At 17.4% G+C, this 22,298-nt stretch overlaps 2 protein-coding genes across 3 annotated transcripts in view; one reads left to right on the top strand and one right to left on the bottom strand.

The window, feature by feature from the left end:
- LOC412667 (proto-oncogene tyrosine-protein kinase receptor Ret) overlaps positions 1–1,799 on the bottom strand; it is a 188,741-nt gene extending 186,942 nt beyond the window's left edge. The window contains exons 1-3 of one of the 2 annotated variants that reach the window (XM_026439537.1): positions 1,604–1,799; positions 1,383–1,517; positions 1,078–1,252 (exon numbers count right to left, since the gene is read on the bottom strand). The gene's annotated coding sequence lies outside the window, so the exon portion shown is untranslated. Of the gene's footprint in view, positions 1–1,077; positions 1,253–1,382; positions 1,524–1,603 lie in introns of both variants that reach the window. The other variant, XM_026439536.1, reaches the window with a different exon arrangement.
- Positions 1,800–15,541: 13,742 nt separating this feature from the next.
- On the top strand, positions 15,542–16,915 carry LOC727126. Its single transcript, XM_001122840.5, has 3 exons — positions 15,542–15,775; positions 16,214–16,399; positions 16,517–16,915. The coding sequence occupies exons 1-3, from the start codon at positions 15,715–15,717 to the stop codon at positions 16,729–16,731; spliced, it is 462 nt and encodes a 153-aa protein (XP_001122840.1). The 5' UTR covers positions 15,542–15,714; the 3' UTR covers positions 16,732–16,915.
- Positions 16,916–22,298: the final 5,383 nt, after the last annotated feature.

Consider the following 22,298-nt stretch of genomic DNA (forward strand, 5'->3'; position numbering starts at 1 on the left):
ATCTCAAAAATAATAATAATTATCGATTATATAGAGATTACCAAAAAATGTTTTCGCAATTTTATATACAAAAATTTAGAATATTTAATTCAGTAAAAACAATAGATTTGATTAGCAACATCTTGTTTGCACCATTTATTACATGATGAGTATCTTAATAATAATATTTTTTAATAAAAAAAATAAGAAAATATTTTAGAAAGTATTTCTAGAAATATATATTATTTTTAGCTAGATCAAAAGGATTTCAAAATATATGATAAATTTCTATCTTATTTTAATATTTTGCAAGAATTAATACAATGGCAAAAAAGTTATATTGCAAGGAATATAATAATATAAATTATAAAAAAAATATATTATCTTCATATTATTAAAAGTTATATTATATATGAATATAAATATAATTAAATAATATTTACATGATTTTTGCAATTTATTTTTTTTTTATTCCATATTTCCATCTATTTCGTTTTAATATATAATTTTTATAATTTTTATTATTGATATTATATAAAGGATTATTCATTACATATTCAATATAGACTTCATCTTGTTCGTAGTTGTAAATATATTAAAAATTATTATAATAATAATTATAATAACAATTATATTAATATATAACAATATAATTAATAATATAATTAATATAATTAATATTATATAATAATAATTATAATAATAATATAATATAATATATTAAAATAATTCAACTTTCAACGATCAAATTTCAACGTAATTAATTTAGCATCGTTAGATATATGCATAAACATAAATATTCAATATTAAAAAACAAAAGTATTATTATTTATTGTATTAATTTTATACATCAAATGTAATCATAAATTTATTATTTTTCATATAAGAAATTATATTTCTAACAAACTAATGACAAATGAAGTATAAATCGTAAGATGTAGCATGATGACGTGTATAGGAAAATCTACCTTAAAAATGACTTAACAATATTGAAAAAAATTTAAGACTTCCATAGAATATATAGTAATGAAGAAGAAACAAGTTCTTCCCTTTTTTCTTAAATCTTGAATTACTCAAAATCTAAAAAATTATACTTACAGATTTTATGATAAGCAATATGACTACGATAACTCATGGAAAAGTTCTTGATCCAATTCCAGAAAAATATGCTGTTTAGAAGATTGTCAAAGATTGTGCAATCAATTGTTTCGAAAAAATACATATATGGAGGACACCATCATCTTGGACATCGCAGACAAGATCACCAAATCATCTATTTTAATAAGTATATTAATAAACATATATAAAGATATCTATATATTTATATATGTTCATGAATAAGATAGGAACGTTTAAGATTAAAATTCATTAATCATACAATAAAATAGCGTTTTCTATCTTACATTTTCTAAAATAATAATAATGACAAGTTCCAAACACAGTTACAGACACGCTTGGCTTTGTCGGATACTTAGTCACGTGACATACATCTGCTTTATCTAGAAATAGTGGGGATAGCGTCATGTATTCTCTTCTTCCTGAAACTTACCACGAACAAGTGAATCATTTTTAGTAGTAAAATTCAATTAATAAATTATAATATTAAACACATATTATTATGTACCAGATGTTTAATTAACGAATTGTTTTTATCTCTTCATGATGTAAACAAAATAAGAGATGAATAAATTCGCCTCTTGATCGTCACACCAATTGCAAACATAAAACCAATAATTGGGATAATAGAATAAGGTTCAACAAAATATAGACTCGCAATAACTGTTTCAACTCTGGAAGAAAAACACATGTATCAAGATAATGTTTCAAAATATGCGTATTCTGCAATTTATATCAAAAACAACAGCAATTATTCATATTGTTGAATGACCAAAATTATATATAAATGTTAAATAAATAATAAGATAAAATAAGTTTGAAGATTAAAAGTTTGAAAATTAAGAAAGAGAGATTATGTTTTATCAGTGATTGTAAATGACAAATAACGATAATAACTAATAATAAGCAATAATTGAGGATGTTAAATAAATAAGCTCTACATATGATTGAAAATTGAACTATAACGAAATAGAAATTTGTAACAATTTATTTGTCGATAATATGAAAGAAGAAACGGTCAAAATATAGATGATATTATTATTTTGATTAAATCAATCATGAAATAATTGTCTATTGAGATTTTCTAGATCAGAGCCAAATAATGATATTTTTATTATTTGATATTGCAAAAAACGATTAATGCTGAAATAAATTTTAAAGATTTATTAGACATTATACTTTCTTTTTTACTATCATAGAAGATCTAATAAATAATTTGATAATGAATACGATGAATTATAGTTAATAAATAAATGAAAATGTGATAAATATCAACAATTTATAAATTCTCAAACAGAAAATTTATTAATTCTAATTCTTTTTATTCGATATTTATATATTTATATATTTCGAGATTATAATTTATAATAAAATTTAATTTATATAAATATATATATATATAAAAATATAAAAAATATATATAAAAAATAAATATAAAAAAATTAATTATTATATTTATATATATATATATATATATTATATAAATATAATAATTAATTTTTTTTATCTGTCGAGAATAAATATAATATTTTGAAGAAAATTAATTCTTATGTTTCAAAAGAGAATTTAATATTTCAAAAGAAATTGAATTATATCGAAAAATATATAATTACTCGAAAATGGATTGAAATTAAATATAAAACTAATCGATTTTACAGAAAAATAATAATTTATTAAATGATATTCAATTAGTGAATAATGAATGATTGCAAAAAAAAATTATAACAATAAAACTATTTCATATATATATTTCAAACTATCATCATTCTATTGTACAAAAAGAATATTTTCACATATAAAATAATAATGTAATTTAAATTTTTTATTTATTTAAAACACATAGTGACATAAATAATGAAATGACATAATAATCCATCCATATTAAATATGTTTTAAATAAAATTTATATTTAAAATTATGACACAACATTAATTCATTTTATTTTATTTTTATAAGTCATTGATAAAAAAGTAATAAATTAAATAAATTAATTAAAAATATATTTAAATATATTATAATAAATGAAATTTTAAATGAAGTTTTATAAATTAAAGAACAAAGGATCAAAGATTGAAGAAAATGAAATGATACGTTCAAATTGTCAAAAATAACATAATAAATATAATATAAAATAATAGATTTGGCTATTAAAATCATGTAACGAATCAAGTGAAAGTTTCGACATTATTAGAAAACATTCTCTTAATAAGTTAAAAAATATAAAACTACTTCAAAAAAGAAAAATAATGGAAAATTATCACTAAAAGTTTCTATTGATGTTTGAAACTGACTTTTCGAAATAGAATATTCAATTGTGAAGAAATTTCAATAAAAAATTATATCTATCTTATAATACATTATTAAAAAAGAAAATGAATTGCTACTCAAAAAAACTGTCATATTTAAGTGACATTGACAAAATAAATGTTTAAGATATATTGTCATTTACAAATATTACATATATTTACAAATATGTTTGAAATATATTTTGGCAACTTTAAACGAAGATGATTGTAAATTATTAATTTTAATCTTAAATTTGGGATTGTGACAATAAAATGATTATAGTAATTTAAACATATGAGAATGAATTTTTCTGTATTATATTATATTCTTCTTTATTATATTCTCTATATTTCTCTAAATTATATTTCAAATATAATTTCTGTAATAAAATCTAATGTCTTTGTCAACATAATATTGTCATTCTATTAGAATTAAATTTATAAAAGAGATATTTGATATAATTAAAAGTGAAATTATACATATGATATACAATTGTGATACACAATTTCGAGCAAAATATAAAAAATTTAAAAGAAGAAAAATTTTCTTAGATAATATTAACAATTCTTGAAAAAAACATAGATTTTATTTTACATATATTGATACAATTATTTTTTTTAATATAAAATAATATAGCAAAAAAAATTGTGTATACTATCTAAATAAAATTCGCGATATTCTTAAATTTTATCTTTCAAGTTTTAACATAATTATTTAATCTAATTGATATTTGGCTAATTGATATTGATATATGTAAAAATTTATTCAATGCGAATAAAAATTGCAAATTTAAATGATTTTGATAAGAATTATGTTTTTTATTCAATGAAATAAAAATAGTTTAAAAAAGATATATTTTTTTAATTTCTATCCATGTAAATAAATTATTGAAATTTTTGAATACTTAAGATTTTTAATAAAAGTATAGTAGTACAAATATTTCTTACTCGAACTCATATTCAAATAGTCGTTTTTATGATAAAAGACTTGCTCAATAATTAAAAACAATCAATATTTTTGTTTTAAGGAATAGGATCAAAAACAGTTTCTTATCAGATATATATTAGATAGTTAGATGATTAGATATAGTTAAATAGTTTTAGATATTTTGAATAATACAAGTTTAGTTAGATTATTATTTGGAATCAAAGAATAAGTAATATAAGTAGAATGGCAGAAAGAAAAGTTAATATTCAAAATCCAAATTTTAATAAAAATGAAAAAAAAATTTATTTTTTATTTGATTATTTGTTCATTATAAATAATTGATTAAAGTACGATTTCCAAATTAATGGCTCGCACATATGCTATTACAATATTATTTTTTTATAAAATTTAAGATATAATAAAAATGCAAAAGCAATTTACAAATTAACTGAAAAACGTATAAAACCAAATAATTATGATAAAATAAAATGTAAATTCGTATTACAAATAATAAAGAATTTCTTTAATCTTTTATATAAATTCCATAAAATCGAATATTATATTGCACACTGCTAATTTTTCTGAAATCTTTTCTGAAATTATTTATTTAATAAGTTAAACAATTAAATATCATAATCCTAATTTTATACAATATTATTATTATTAATAATAATCTTAAACAAATATGTCATTTCTAATTTATATTATTTTAAGTTAAAATTTATTATAATAATTAAAAAAAAATGTCTAATTGATTTGTAATCATTCATTTTGACTTAAAAAAAACTTCGTTTTGTTTTCTAAAACAATCAATAAATGCTATCGTGATTTAAAACAGACTTTAGATTTAAAACAGAAAAGCGTTATATTTTTAATAATAATATGAACAGAATGTTAAAAATTTGTTAACAGATGTATTAAAATTTTTTTTTTTTTTAATTCTTCGAATTTACTTACAATTGAAATTTGTAAAGGCAGTGCATTTAGTTATCAAAAAAAATATAATATTAAATTTAAATAATAATTTTTAATAATTGACAATCTGATAATGTAGCGCTATTACAAAATGCAATATTATCTCAATGTGTTGCATCTATGTTAAATGATATTCATTTTGAAGAAATAGAATGTAATTAAAAATTGTATAACAATATGATAAATGTTCATATATCTTTAGAAATATCCAAAATAAATCTAAATATGCAAAATGTTTTAATTATTTTATTGATAAAAATATATAATTACGAATAACGAGCTCACTTTCGAATTTATTATCTTCTAATAATTTTTTTAATATTTTCAAAATAATAATATATCATATCGATCATTTTTATTAAAAAATGATATTATACAGCGAATTATTCATTTTAATAACTATTTCGGATTATATTTAAGCTATATATAAAATATATCTGAATTGATTTATCAAAAATGAATTGTAATAAATATGTAAAGATACGTAAAGTTTTATTTAATGATTAAACAAAATTTATAAAGATATAGTAAAATGAGATGGTTAACAAATGAGATGTTCTTTTATAAGAACTATAAAAATTTAAAATTATAAAATTTATAAATGTTAATGATATATGTATTTTTTATATATATTTATATTTTTATAATACTTTTATATATTATATTTTTTATAATACTTATGTATTTTTTTAAAATAGTAAAATAAATTATTATACATATAATTTTAGATTGTTAATATTTATAATTATAATATTTTTTATTTTTATATTTCGTTCCTTTATATATAGTATTCATTATACTATATATTGTATACTATAATATATATAGTATACATATATATATATATATATGTATATAGTATATGTATATGTATATAGTATACAATATATAGTATTCAGTACTGCTAGTATATATTACTGCTATTAAATAGCATTTTTCTACTCTATAAATGATAAATACAAAACTATTAAATGAAAAAATTTATTTATTTTCTTACAATTAAATAATTTCAAATTTTCATTAATAAAATACTGTATATTATATAAAACTATTATAAAGTGAATTCATTCATATTTATGATCATAATCTTCAAGATCGCGCAAAATCAAAAATGAAAAAAATATTTTGAATAATACTTCTCTTATTTTAATTTTAATTTTCTCATCATATAGAGATTCTTGTGAAGAATTTTTCAGATTAAAAAACAATATATAACAACATATTGATACAGAACAGAATAATTATACGACATTTAAAAGTTGTTTATAATCAATTATTTAATTTAATAAGATATACAGAAGCAAAACTCAGTATGCAAGATACTAGAAATATAAAATATTTAAAGAAATATAAATAACTCAGTTGATGCAATCAATTCAATTGTATTAAATTTAAAATCATAGATGATATTGATTTTCAATGATTATTAAACATTGTAGAATTAGGATATGATTGTATTATTATATCGCATTATATCGATCGTATATATTTTTCATGAACAATAATTCTAAATACATCCAATATGCATCAACAATGTGACAAGATAATCTTGTAAACAAGCAATATATGCTAAATGAATTAACAAAAAAGATAAAGATAAAAATTATTTATTGAAACTATTGTTATCAAAATCTTGTATTATGTCAAAAGAAAACATTGCATAATTACACATATATTTGTGAAACTCTTCATCGAATATATAAAGCAATCTTAAATGAATTAATTATAAATTAATTGAAAGATTTAATTATAAATTAAAATAATTAAAAATCCAAAACATTGCAATTCGAGAATTCTCATATTAATAATAAATTAATACAATTTATTATTAATTAATATAACATTTCAGTACATAGATATAATCCCAGTTAGGGATTAATTTGCAACTCATTTTTTATTAACATTTCACATTTTTATTAACATATTATAATTCATATTATAATAATTCTGGGATAATTTTAGATTAATAACTAAAACAAAATTTATATTTTAAATAATGAAATTATAATAAAAATTATAAAATAATATAAATATAAACTAAAATAAAAATTAGATTACTTACCTACATGTAATTTAAGACTTATCTGAAAATTTAACTCGTTAAATTGTAAAAATCATTTGTGTTTGAGATTTCTAACTTTTTAATATACATTTTTCTTGTAAACTAACAAATAGAAAATTTTCTCAACTTTAAAAAAAAAATTTATAAATATAAAGATACAAGATAAAATCAAATTAAATAAATCTGGAATCAAATCTGGAATCTGAAGAGAATATAAATAAATCCATTTTAATAATTTATGTGCAATTTCATATACAATAATTTTTTTCAAAATCTATATTTTTATATATTTTTAATAAATATCTGCATAGATTTTTCATAAAAAATATTATCATTTTAAGATTTAAATAATCGCAATAAACGGCTGAAAAAGTTTATTCGTTTTCGAGAAGAAATAAATTATTTCAAAGCAGACATAAGCAACGATGAAATTAATTACATCGAATATTATATATCGAATATTATATAGACATATAGATAATGTAGACAATATTGTTGCAATATTCTTTTGAAAACGATTCAACGCAAAAAGCTACTGAATCTAGAAAATGATGAATCTTTATTTACGAAAGAGATAGACATAAATATCTAAAAAGACCAGAAATTAGAAAATGTCAAATATACAATTATAGTTACACATCTACTGAAAAGTCTTGACTATAAAATTACTGTTAAAGTTGTGGACAATGTTTTTTACAGAAAAAATATTAGAAAAACTTTTAATGCACACAAATAGGAAATTGTATAAAAACAATAATATAATACATACTAATGCAACATTTAAACAATTGAATATAATGAAATTAAGAACTTTTATTGCATTTTTATATCTAATGATAATAATATATCTATCAAAAATTATAGTTAATAGAATTTGGATCAATTATATAGGATATTCTAAAAATGAGAAAACATTAATTGGAAATAAATCTTGAAATAATTTCAAACAACATTTTCTTCACAAAAACTTTCGTTACGCTTTTGTTAACTAATTATTAACAATGGCCAATCACAGAATACATAGAGTTCAATATTAGTCAAGTTATGATGTAGCATTAGCTCTTAAGTTGATAAGAACACAATTAAATTTCAACAACATATATTGAAGAAAATGTATTAAATATTATAATTTATTTATTTTTTGTGATATAATTCGATGCAATTTTTTATCAATAATATATATATATATATATATTCACATACGAAAATACAAAGAAATATTAGCAAAAAATTTAATTCATTTTCAAGATCAAATTGTAGAAAACGAATATGGATTATCATTATAGACTTATTATTACAATATTAAAAATATCTTTAATTATTATTATATAGTTATTATATATTATATATTATATATTATATATTATATATTATATATTATATATTATATATTATATATTACATATTATATATTATATAATATATAATATATATTATATATTATATATTATAATATTATATTGTTATTATCATATTTGCTAAATATATTACATATCGTAAAAAACAAAATTCATGACCAACTTTGTATAAAGGAAACAATTAAAATATATAGTAAATATTCGTAAAACTGTTATAATCATATTAATGTTATAATCATATTAATTATTTACTCATTTTATATTAAATTTTACATTTTATATTCTATTCTTATTCTATAATACGAAATATTCTAAAAATGTGAGAACATCTGTAAATTGAATATTTTTGAAATAATTTCAACATTTTCCTTTAACACTCTGTATATATCATTTATATACATAATATTTATACATATTATATTTTAACATGCAAAAAAAATGAATTGTAATTTTTAAAGATTTGTATGTTAACATTTTAACTAACTTTAATAATCAAGTACATTTTCAAAGAGGAAGGATATTGTATTTCGAAATCGATCAGTAAATATTATATTTGTAACAACTTAATCGAAATATATGAGATAATATAAATCATGAACAAAAATAGCAAAATTCTAAGTAATTCAGAATTAGAATTATCAATTATTAATATGTTATCAATATTTTATTAATTTTTGATAATATCCATACTGTAACATTATTTGTAAATAAATAACAATTTTTTTTATTTTTTCTTATTTAAAATTATTATAAAAATATTATTTATAATTATTTGGAATAACAAATTTTTAAGAACTACATTATAGTCTATTTCAGCTACTTCTATTCATATTATTATTCAACTATGTTTGAACATAGTTAATAATCATATGTTAAATAACATATCAACATATAAATAATATATCAACATATATTAAATAATCAATGAAATATCATTACAAATTAATAATATTTTATAATAACTTTAAATAAAAAAAATTCATAACTTCAATTATTTTCATCTAGTATTTTTTGACAATATTGAATTATCGATTATTAAAAATTTATAATAAGAACTATAAAAATGTTATATACAATTCTTTCTCAAAGATTTCTTACCTGTAAATCCTTATTTAATTATATAGATATATAAAGAATATATAAAAAGGGTTATTAAAAGCAACATTAGAAACACATTCGATCAAAAGAAAAATAAACACGTATTTTTGGAATCACAATTAAAGTTTAACAAAAAATAATTCGCATTTGTAAAGAAAATTTTCAATAAAACTCAAAATTTCATTTCAAAATCTATTCGCGCTGAATCACTCCCGAACTTTGGCCTTCCTCTGAAAATCCCACAAGTCATATTTAAGGACACAACAATATTAACATATGTAGATATATAACTGATAATGTTTGTTTACATTCATTAACATTTGTTACAAATCAATACTAGACAAAAGTATTGACATAGCATGATTGTTATGATACAAGTATCTAGAACTTTTTAAAAAATCGATTTAACGGAATAAGTTTTATACTTATATATATTTTATACTACTATACATTTGTATCAGAATACTTTTTTCTATATATAATATATATGCAATATATAATTTCATATTTTAAAATTCTATTTCAATTTGTTCGTTTATTTATTGGCTGTACTATATTTCTAACAAAAATGAAATTATAGAAATTTCTAAATACATGTAATAATTACAATAAATTAATTTCTTTTTTTATTTGAAAAAAAGCTTTTAGATTCAAAGTGCTATAAATTGTATTAAATAAAAATATAAAAATGAAATTTAATCAAAACAATTTAATATTTTTGTGGTGCAATTGTATAATAAAAAACATATATAAAATAAATAATAAAATAAATAAATAATAAAATTGTATAATAAAAAATAAATTATAATATGAAAAAATAAATATAAATATAAAATAAATATAAATATTGGACTAAATATGTAACAAGAGTTTTCATTTGAATTTCGTTTTATTACATAGTTCACATTTAATTTTTAGATCACTAAAACAAATTTTCTTAGAGAATAAATTAAGCATTTTGTGAAAAACAATTATGGATTAGATAATTTTGTCGACAACTTTATATTTTATGAACAGAAAGAAACTAACTAATCAAATTGAAAATATAATGGAAATATAATAGAAAAAAATATAAAAATATTTTTATTGAAAATAAAATAAATGAAAATATAATAAAGAAAAATTCGTTAATTTTTTACGATACAATATAATACTGAATACAAGCATAGTTCAAAATAATTTAACTTAATTTCATAATTAATTGTATATTATGAAATAAAAATTTAAATAGGAAGGGATGGAAAACGAAATATTTAAAAAATTTATGAAATGTGAGAATAAAATATAAAACAAAACATTAACTGGCCAAAATAATATATAATAAATATTGATCGAAACAAAAAATTACAATTAATATGAAACTAATATCATTACAACTTCCATTATAGTGATTTCGGTTATAAATGAATAATTTTTGCATTTTGTCCGAAAAATTTGCATATGAAAGTAACAAGAATTTCATAATGAAATAATATGAGACATATAAGTACTTTAAGTACAGAGATGCCATTTTTTACAAATTAAAATAGAAGCTAATACTTAATTATTTAATAAAAGAAAAGGAAATTAAATATTTCAAAAAATAAAATTCGTTTTAGAAAAAAAAGTTTATGACCTATATTTATTAATAATATTTGATACATAAAATTCAAAATATCAATTTTCATAATTTTCATATCAAAAGTTATGAATGTTTAAATATAATATAATATTAATCTAAATTTACATTTTGGATGCTTTGTATATTTAGATTAATAAAACTATAGTCCAGAATTGTTTTATTTTTTTTATATATACATTATAATTTTCAATGTTTTTCAAGATTAATGTAGATTAATACAATGTATTTAAATTTTACATATATAAAAATCATGCAATGTATCTCTTATTTAATAATATAGAAAAGGGTTAATTAAAGATTTTATATTTTAGATATAAACTTGATATCTCGATATTGTAATATACATATAATGTTTTGTTCCTTTTATAACCATACTATACTATATTAAATTTCACATTTAACTTCAACTACTGTACAATCTAAGCAAAGACTCTATCTAATGAAAATTGATGTTATATATAATATATGATATATAATATATAATATATAATATATAATATATGATATAATACAATACATAATATACAATGTATTTGTATATTAATATAATATAAGAGTATATATACAATGTATATATACAAAAGTATATATATTTTCACAATTATAGGATTAATTTATAGTAATTGAATTATTAATTATCCAATTATAAATTGTTTTAATTAAAATTAATTAGATTATATTATCTAAAATTTAATTTAATTTAATGAAAATTCAATGTGTTGCAAGCAAACTTACCTTAAATTTGACAAATTTTATACTCAATAATGAATACCTATAATACCAGGATAATTATTATTTCATTAGAATTACTGAAGAAATATTCCATAGTATTTGCCTACTAATAGCCTAATTATTGCCTTTGTTTTTGAAACAGTCAATTCAAAAAATTTCTTATCAATTCCATATAAATCATATAGTCTGTATGATATAGACATTAATTGTATTTATCTTAACCAATATGCTAAACAACAGATTGCGAAATATGATTGATTTATAATCTTGCTAATAATAGTAATCAATAAAAAATTTAAAATAAACTTTTTGAACTTACATTATAAAAAATATTCTTCCTAAGAAATCAAACAATTAGAGCTTGTTTATATTTTAAACTAATCAATCCATTAAAATATATGTGTCTTCACTGCAGAATGTATCATTATTTATAAAAAAATCATTATTTATAAATTTCAAAGATGATTAAAAGATTATTTGAAAATTCATTCCTTATTTGTATTATTTCCCAACAATTAAAGAAAATTTGACTTATCTAAAAAAAAAATAGATTTATACTAATGATGAAAATAATATTTATGAATCAAATCAATTTTCTATCAATTTTCAGAAAATCAATTTTATATAGATATTTGATAAAGATTGACTAGAAATCAAGAATAATTTAGCTTTCTTTACATTGAAACATTCCTCTCAAAATCCAACGAAAGTTGGAGATTATATAACATTCATTTAAATATATGAACAAAACCATTAAAAGACACCATATTTCATCTAACAATAAATATTTTAGTCAAGAATTTTTTATTAAAACATAAAATATAAATATAACAATAAAAATATAAAAATATAATTAATAATATATAATATATAATAATAATAAAAATATAAAATATCACTATAATATACAGATATATTTATTTATATCTATATTATTTTATTTACTTATATTTAAATTAATTTCTTTAGTTTTTATTATAATTTTTTTAATATTTATAAATAAAAATTATAATCGAAATCATTATTATATTATTAATAATATATTATATTATATATTATATATTATATATTATATTATATTATATATATATATATATATATATATATATATATTATATCATATTATATAATAATTATATTATATAATAAATTATCAAATATATATTTTTATGTTTATTTTAACTTCTAGAATCAATCTCCAAAATGTCCTATAAAAATAATTAATATCATATATAATTATTAATGATGGTAAATGAAAAAATAAACAAGAATTAATTGTAATATAATAATAACAAAGAAATTTACTTTTGTTTAGTTAATATCTTACTTATTATTTCTTAATATTTTATTTATTTATTTATTATTAAAATATTAATTCATTAATGTTAATTTTTAATATATTGTTAAAGTTTATCAAAATTAAATTTATTATAACATATTAAAATATTATATATATATATATATATATATATATATATATATATATATATATATATATATATATTATAAGAAATCTCATAATATGATGATTTTATAAATAATTTGTAAATTATTCGTTTTATGAAAAAATATTTCATATAAAAATTGTACGAAAATGTAAAAAAGATGTAATATAATGTTATTATAAATGGATATTTAAAAGACATACAAATTTGTTTTATTAAATAAAATCATTTTATTAAATAAAATGTTATATTAAATAAAATCATGTATTTTCTAATAAATTCGATTAATATTCTTTATAAAAAAATTATTAATCATTTATTAAAATAATTATTAAAATAATTAAAAAACAAAAATTATTATTTTAAAAGATATTTTAATTTATATTCTAATTTGAATTTTATCATAAATTTATTATATAATAGAAAAAGAAAGCATAATCAAAAAATATTATTTTATTTCTTTTTCTTTTATATAACATAATATATAACATATAACACATCAAGATAATTACCTTATTTAATCAGAACAACTATTTACTATTTCTAAAAGAAAAAAACCGAAAAAATACTTTTGTTTAGTATAGTTTGTTTAGTATAATAATATATTTCGGTTATTAATATATATTTACAAACATAACACTAATATTAAAATTATATCAATAATACAGATAACAATACAGATAATAAATCTTTATTTTCAATTTTTTTTCAATACTTTTTGTTTATTCTCAGAAAATATATAGAATATTGTGAATCTAAGCTTATTTTAATTACTAAATCAGTTTAATTTAAATAATTTACTTTTTAAGATTAAAGTTATATAAAAACAATTAGATATCATTTTGATAAACATAATCTAAATAACTGCAATAAAAAATATAAAATGGTCAATACAGAATAAAATAATTGGCTCTATGATGCCATAGAAAAATAAAAGAGAGAAGAGCAACAACTTCCATTATATGACTTATGTTACATTTTCATGTAATTGTGATTTTTAAGGCGATTTACATATGATCATAAATTATCATTTTTTTATCGATCGATTATGACAATTTTGATTATGATTTTTGACGTTATAAAAAATATCACATTATTAAAAATAATTGCATGTTATATCACATAATATCTTTCATTTATAAGAGTCATAACTTTATTATGCAAAATATTTATATGAATTTTATGATTATAATAATAACTGACAATTTTTGTTATCGTGAAAACTTACATCATATATGCTTATAGATACAATTTATATATAAGAATTCAAGAAACAAATTGAAGCAAAGATAATGAAGAAAATATGACATTTTATAAATAAAAAATAGATATTGTAAATAATTAAAAATGTATATACTGTATTAAATATATGTTACAAACACTATAAACAAAAAAGATTATATTTTATATAATTTTATTCAAAATATATATTGTTGAACTGAAAAACTTTGCATCCATTAAACTTTTATTCAATAAAAGCATATAATTATTAAAAATATATATAGTTAAATAAAATCAAATATATATTTCAAATTTAATAATAATTAAATTACATTTTGTAAATATTTATATATTTTTTTTAGAAAAAAAAACTGTCATTATTATTTTGCCAATACATATAGATAATTGTATCTTTACATCAATACAATTATCTAATTTTATATAATATAATATTATATAAATGTAATATATAATTAAAGATGTAAATTAGAGTTATCATTAACGCGAATTAATTGATTAAAAAAATTATCATTGGAATTAAGTTTACTACGATATGCATATAATATTATAACAAATCATAATTTTTATTTACATGAAAATGTATCTTTAATCTAGAAGCTTTAAGGTACGATATACATAGAAATTTTAAAATAAAACTTAAATTAATTTCTTTTATAATAAACTAATGTGAAGTTAAATCTGCAGATTTGATACACAATGAATCAAAATCATAAAAGTACTATAAAATATTTGTATGAATTGTAATAGCTTAAAAATAAAGCTTAATAAAAAGAGAATTAGTAATTAGAATGAAGATGTAAACAGATGCCACGCCTTTTTATCGCAGACGAACAGTAAACTGTGTTGAAAGATATATTATTATTTGAACTAAATATGTATTCGTATTTGTTTAGAACAATATATCTGTATTTACTATTATTATTCATAATAGTAGGTGAGTAAATATCAAATAATAATTATATAGATTTGTCCCTACATCGAGAAAAGTGCAATTTTATTTGTATTTTCATCAAAATGAAAATGTACACTTTTGAAAATGATGAAAAAAAATATATTATTATATATTATTAAATATATTATATTAAGTATAATTATTAAATATAAAAGAAAAATCATTTTTCTTTTTTCATATTTCTTATAAACATTAACAGATCATAATAGATCACATTAATTATATTATTATATATATTAATAATATTATTATAATCAATAAGAATAAAAATTTGTATTAATACAGCATTAATATTTCATATTAACAATAAGAATTCGTAATAACAAATTTATTAAAGAATAAAAATTATTGGTTATGCTCAATTTGAGGTTATGAAATATTAATTTCGATTTGTTTTTAATTTATATGAATAAATTTTAGGAACTGAAGCCATTCGCTGTTATCAATGTAGTAGTGACACTGATCCTAAAGGGGAAGATTTATGTGGAGCATATACAAAATTTGATAAAGAAAAAAATATTGCTGTAGATTGCAATAGTGAAGAATCAAATATGCCCGGTACATTTTGTGTTAAAATAACACATCAAAGTCCTCGTGGTTTTATTTGTAAGTTTTTTTTTTAAATATCTTATGTAGTTCCTTATATCGTTTGTATTGATTTGATTATTAATTTTGTATTTAATTGTATTTAAATGAATTTATTATTCAAATTAATTTTTAAAGGGAACGGTAGATGGCGCCAGGTGATCCGTCGATGTGCTTCAGTATCTAGTACCGGAGTTACAGGTGTTTGTAACTGGGGAGTTTATGAAAATGGAGTGTATTGGGAAGAATGTTCTTGTTCGGAAAATTCTTGTAACGGAGCATCAACATTATCATCATTTTCAATAATCATTTTATTGATCTTTGGTATTTCAATTACCATATTTTTCTTATGAAAATAGAGAATATAAGAATATAAAATATATCGAAGATAATCTATATATTCTCGCAAATATTTAATTATTTAAATATTTTTTAATATATTTTTGACTTCAAAAAATATTTAAATAATTAAATAATATTAAAATAATTATGTTTAACTTTAATAATATATTTACTTTAGAATGAAAAGATAATTTCTATATCATAAATTAATTACTATATAAGATATTTTATTATTAGAAACATATATATTATATTTGCTCAGATAAAGAAATATTAGTTTAAAAAAATATTGAAAAAAATTACAATATTAATATAATTAGAATATGAATTATAAAAATAAAACTATTTCACATATATAGGATGTTTATAAAAATGTGATACTTTTGGAGTATGGATTTTAAACATCAAAAAAATTTCATATACACATACATGTCCAATAAGACTTAATTAAGGAGCTATTTAAATTTGAGCATTTTAAGTTTTTATCAAATAGAACGAAACAGCGAAACAGTGAGAATGCCGCACTCAACTAAATGTACGGCAGTACCATATTACAATGTCGGAGTTCCTCAATGAAAGTAAATATACTAATATTTTTTTATATATAATTGATTATTTCAAATGAATTTCAATATAAAATAATATATAATGTACATATATAATGTACATAAATCAATGTAGCTATGCAACATTTTTATATCATTTTTATAACATTTAAAAAGAATTTTAATTATGCAAATTAAAATCTATGTAATTAGTTATTTAACAAAAACTTAGTTCAGATAAATTATAGCAAATTCCACAATATTTAGAATTATATCATAATTATACAATATTTCATTTAAAATCATAGATAAATTGTATTTCATTCAACCTGCCATATTTATCGAAATCTATAGAAGTAAATCAAAATACACTTCTATAAGATTTTGAATTAGAAAGGTTGAATGTATTTTTATATGCAATTTTTTAATTATTTTTATATACAAGAAAATCCTAATGATAGTTGAATCAGTTTGAATTTCAGTTTATTAAATTATTTAATCAAATCATTGAAAAATATTTATCTTTATTTGACTTGCACTAAATTTTTTATTCTTATGCAAACAATTGATTTGGATATTATTTATTAATAATATGAATCAATATTGCTATTATCTTAACAATGGAAAAAACCTAGGCTTTCGTATTCTTATACTTAAAATACACAAATATAACATTCGATTTCGAATATTACTATCTCATTTTTTCTTTCTATCAAATCTCTTTTTTTAACTCCCAGCATTGAATTATTAGCAGTGCTATTTCAGTAATACTTTGTCACATTGTGGAGTTAGTTCAAAATTTGATGAAATAATACATATTTGAATATTCGTTTAAAATAAAGATTTAATTAAATAATTTTCATATAAAATTGTACAATAATAAATAATTTTATTCAAAGAAATTAATGTGAATAGCGAATAAAAAAAATCTAATATGCAATAATAATGTGAAAAAGAAAAATGCAATGCTTATGATTTCTTTAATGGATATAAGATAATAGCATTAGTATTATATTAAAATATAAATATTGAATTTTTCTCTGTTTAGTAATCTAATATCGGAATAAAAAATATTGAATTTAAGTGAAATAGAAACAGAAATTTTTCAATTGATATTTCAATTGGTCTATAAATTTCAAATTGATTCAACTATTGTTAGTAAAAAAATACAATCTTTCTAATTTGAAATCTTATAGAAGTGTGTTTTGATTTGCTCCTATAAATTTCGGTAAGTAGGCAAATTGAGTGTCATACAACAATTCAATTTTGGATTTAAATAATATGTTTGTACCATAAAATAATTTATCTATGGATTTATATAAAGTGGTTTATATGTTAATATTTTGGAATTTACTTATTCGAGATAAGTTTTTGTTAAATACGAAGTTACATAATACATACGTACATTATATTATATTAAACTAAAATTCATTTGAAATAATCAATTGTATATAAAAAAAATATCAGTATATTTACTTTCATTGAAAGGCTCCGCTATGCAAGTAATATTGCAATACGTTACTGCCGCGTATTCAATTAAGCGTTTTGCCTCTCGTTCTATCTAGTATAAACTTAAAATACTTATAACTCCTTAATTAAGCCTTATCGGATTATGTGTATGAACTTTTTTATCGTTTTGTCTAGAATCCACCCAAAGATGTCTCATATTTTTATAAATATCCTGCATATCTCAAACTATATATACATAATATAATTTAAATATTTTTTATTTATTTAAGAAATAGTATTTCATTTATTGTATAATGAAATTTTATCATTATATATCAAATAGTATTTTATATAAAATTTATACTTAAGATCAATATATAACACAAATATCCGTCCATATTAAATGTTTTTTATAAAAAATTTATATATATTTAAAATTAATATATGACATAATTATCCATCCATATTAAATATGTTTTATATAAAATTTATATTTAAAATTAATGTATGACACAACATCAATTCATTTTATATTATTTTTATAAGTCATTGATAAAAAAATAATAAATTAAATAAATTAATTAAAAATAAATTTAAATGTATTATAATTGAATGTAAATAAGAGACATTTTTTATATATGTATATATTATTTCATTGTATATATATTATTATATTATATAATTATATTATTATATAGTGAAATTAATGAATGAAAGAATATTATGAAAATATTGAACAAATGAATGTTATATTTGAGATAATAAGATTAAAGTATGTAAGATAAAGCTAAAAGATATCAAAATTCTAAGTAATGCGATATAAACCATGAAGAACGATGTAAAGAAAATTCCTTTACAAAACTCGAAGTTTTCATTCTATTTGCGAATGATTAAAAAGAGGTATTTGAAGTAAAGAGATATCGAGAAAAAGATTTCGACATTAGATATTAAACATTTTTTGAAATAACTTATGATTTTAGAAATATATTTAATTTTACATTTAAAGATTAAATGAATTAATATCCAATATATTGAAATATAATGTATGACACGATAGATCTGCAGTAAATATAGATTGCCAAATCTTTAAGATCGCTAATAGTGTATTTTAAAAAAATAAAAATAATTTGTATTTTCTAAATATTTCTTATTTATAATTTTTTTACTACTACATGTAATTGGTAAAAATTATTATATGAAAATATACTAACTATACTATTAATAACTTTTAAAATAAGCTAATTGTTTTTGATTTCTTTAAATTTATTGTTGTTAATGAATATAATTAAAAATTAAATATTATATTATTTTGATAAATGATAACATTTTTTAATATGATAGATTTCTAAAATATTAATTTGATATTAGATTTGAAAGAATGTTATTATTGATTTCAAGACATGCAGTATATGCCATTTTTAAATAATTTTTAATATTTTTAAATTGGATAGCTTCCAAAAATTTTGACACATATGTATTGATTTATATTTCTTTATGATTTTATGACATTGTATGAAATAAAATGTGACAAGTCGTTTGATTTTTTCATTTTTATGTACTGAAAGTTTTCCGCGAATAAAATATTTTTTTCAGAATTTTAAAAACATTCTATTTCAATTATTATCAATTTTGAATAACTAGATAACAATAAGTACAACTTAAAAAAACAGATTAAAAGAAATATGAAATATTTGCAATTAAATTTAGTATTTAATTTTTAATCTGCTTTATTTTAAGATTTAACTTATTTATTATATTATTAATAAAATGACTATTTAATCGTAAAAATAATGATTTTTATATACATATTTTTTTTTGGAAGAGTCTTTGTGAATTTTTACAAATGTTTATTTTCATGCGACAAAGTTTAAATAAAATTTTTTTAAAATAATAGAAAATATAATATATAAAACATGAAACGATTATAAAAATTATAATCGCAAGATCTGATAATAATTAAAATTTATAAATTTTAACTATTAATAAAAAAATCCATATAATTATAAAAATAAAATTTTCAAGATTATTAATTAATAAATTATAAGAATTATCAGATTATGAAAACGTCATAGAAAAATTAAGATAAAAATAACTTAAAGTTAAATTAAAATTTCTTTTTTTTCTTAATTGTTTTTTTATCTTTTACATATTAACATGATCTCATTTAATATTTTGTCTTCTAAGAACATATCTTAACATATCTTAATCGAGATATTACTATATTAAATTCTAGGTATTATAAGATTTATTATTAGATAAAAATTTTATATTCTGTTAATATCATTTGTTAATATCGATTAAAAATAGTTTTTTCATATCTCTTTAAAAAATATCTTTCCATCAATAAATTTCGCAATAATATTGTATAACTATCAATCTTTAACAATATAATAATAATTCTTAACTAATTTAATTTTGAGAAATTATGAAAACAAAATATTTAGTTAGAATTTTATAATGAAATATATTTATATTATATATAAGCTTTTATAAGCATATTTTTATTATTATTTTTAATATTTTAATGATTTTAATGTTTTATTAATTTTTTTTAATAATAAATGTCCAGTGATTTCGAAAAGATTAAAAATTACTAAAATATAGTTTCAATTTTACTAAACGACAATTCTTATTGAACAAGAAGACAATATAAAATATAACAGATACAAATTGTGTAATATTAATTAAAAACTATATATATATATATATATATATATATATATATATATATATTATATATATATTATATATATATATAAAGATTAGATTAGAAAGAAAATTATTGTAATATTGTAATATTATTGCAATTTTAAATATTATTGCAAAATTTTATTAGGTATTGTTATTTAATTTATAATCATATAAATAATCTTTATATAATCTAAATATTTGAGGAAATCATATACTTAATTACAAAAATATTTAAATTTTGATATAACTTTAATGTTTATATTTCATATTTAAAATAAAAATTATATAATAAAAAAACAATAAAAATATTTTGCAATATATTAAAATATAATATAAAGATCAGAAGATAAACAAATTTTGATTTAACAAATTATCTAAATATTCAAAAAAGAATAAAAAAGAGGTGAATTTTTATATTACAAAAATATTGAGATATACTTTTTTATTTAAGATAAGAACTGTTCACAATAATTTCTTATAAAAAATTTATTTCAAATATTCGATGAATTCAATATTCCTTTATATAATAATATAAATTATATATAATAATATAAATTCCTAATAAATAACATATTTTAAAAGATATTTAATATTTAAAATTAAATACTTCAAAATGAAAATTATTTTTTAGATATTAATAATCAAAATCAATTTTCTTTAATATTTATCGTTTTTTTTTTTCTAATTTTAAGATTCATTTTAATGTATAAGATATAATAAAAACTTTTTCTTTATAATTTTAGACTTATTCATTATTCATCACATTATAGATTATAATGATCTATAACTCTTAGAAACTCAAAACTTTATGATTTCTTAGCATAAAATTGAAAATAATGAAACATAAAAATTGAAACATAAAAATGATAACAATTGGAATATAAGAAATATTT

The sequence above is a fragment of the Apis mellifera genome, linkage group LG3 (assembly GCF_003254395.2).
Source record: "Apis mellifera strain DH4 linkage group LG3, Amel_HAv3.1, whole genome shotgun sequence".
NCBI lineage: Eukaryota > Metazoa > Arthropoda > Insecta > Hymenoptera > Apidae > Apis > Apis mellifera.

Excerpts from the sequence above, each read along its gene's own strand:
- LOC727126 (XM_001122840.5), top strand. The coding sequence starts at position 15,715 with ATGTATTCGTATTTGTTTAGAACAATATATCTGTATTTACTATTATTA. Across the intron at positions 15,776-16,213 it reads ATTATTATTCATAATAGTAG|GAACTGAAGCCATTCGCTGT; the intron begins GTGAGTAAATAT and ends AATAAATTTTAG. Across the intron at positions 16,400-16,516 it reads AAGTCCTCGTGGTTTTATTT|GGAACGGTAGATGGCGCCAG; the intron begins GTAAGTTTTTTT and ends TAATTTTTAAAG.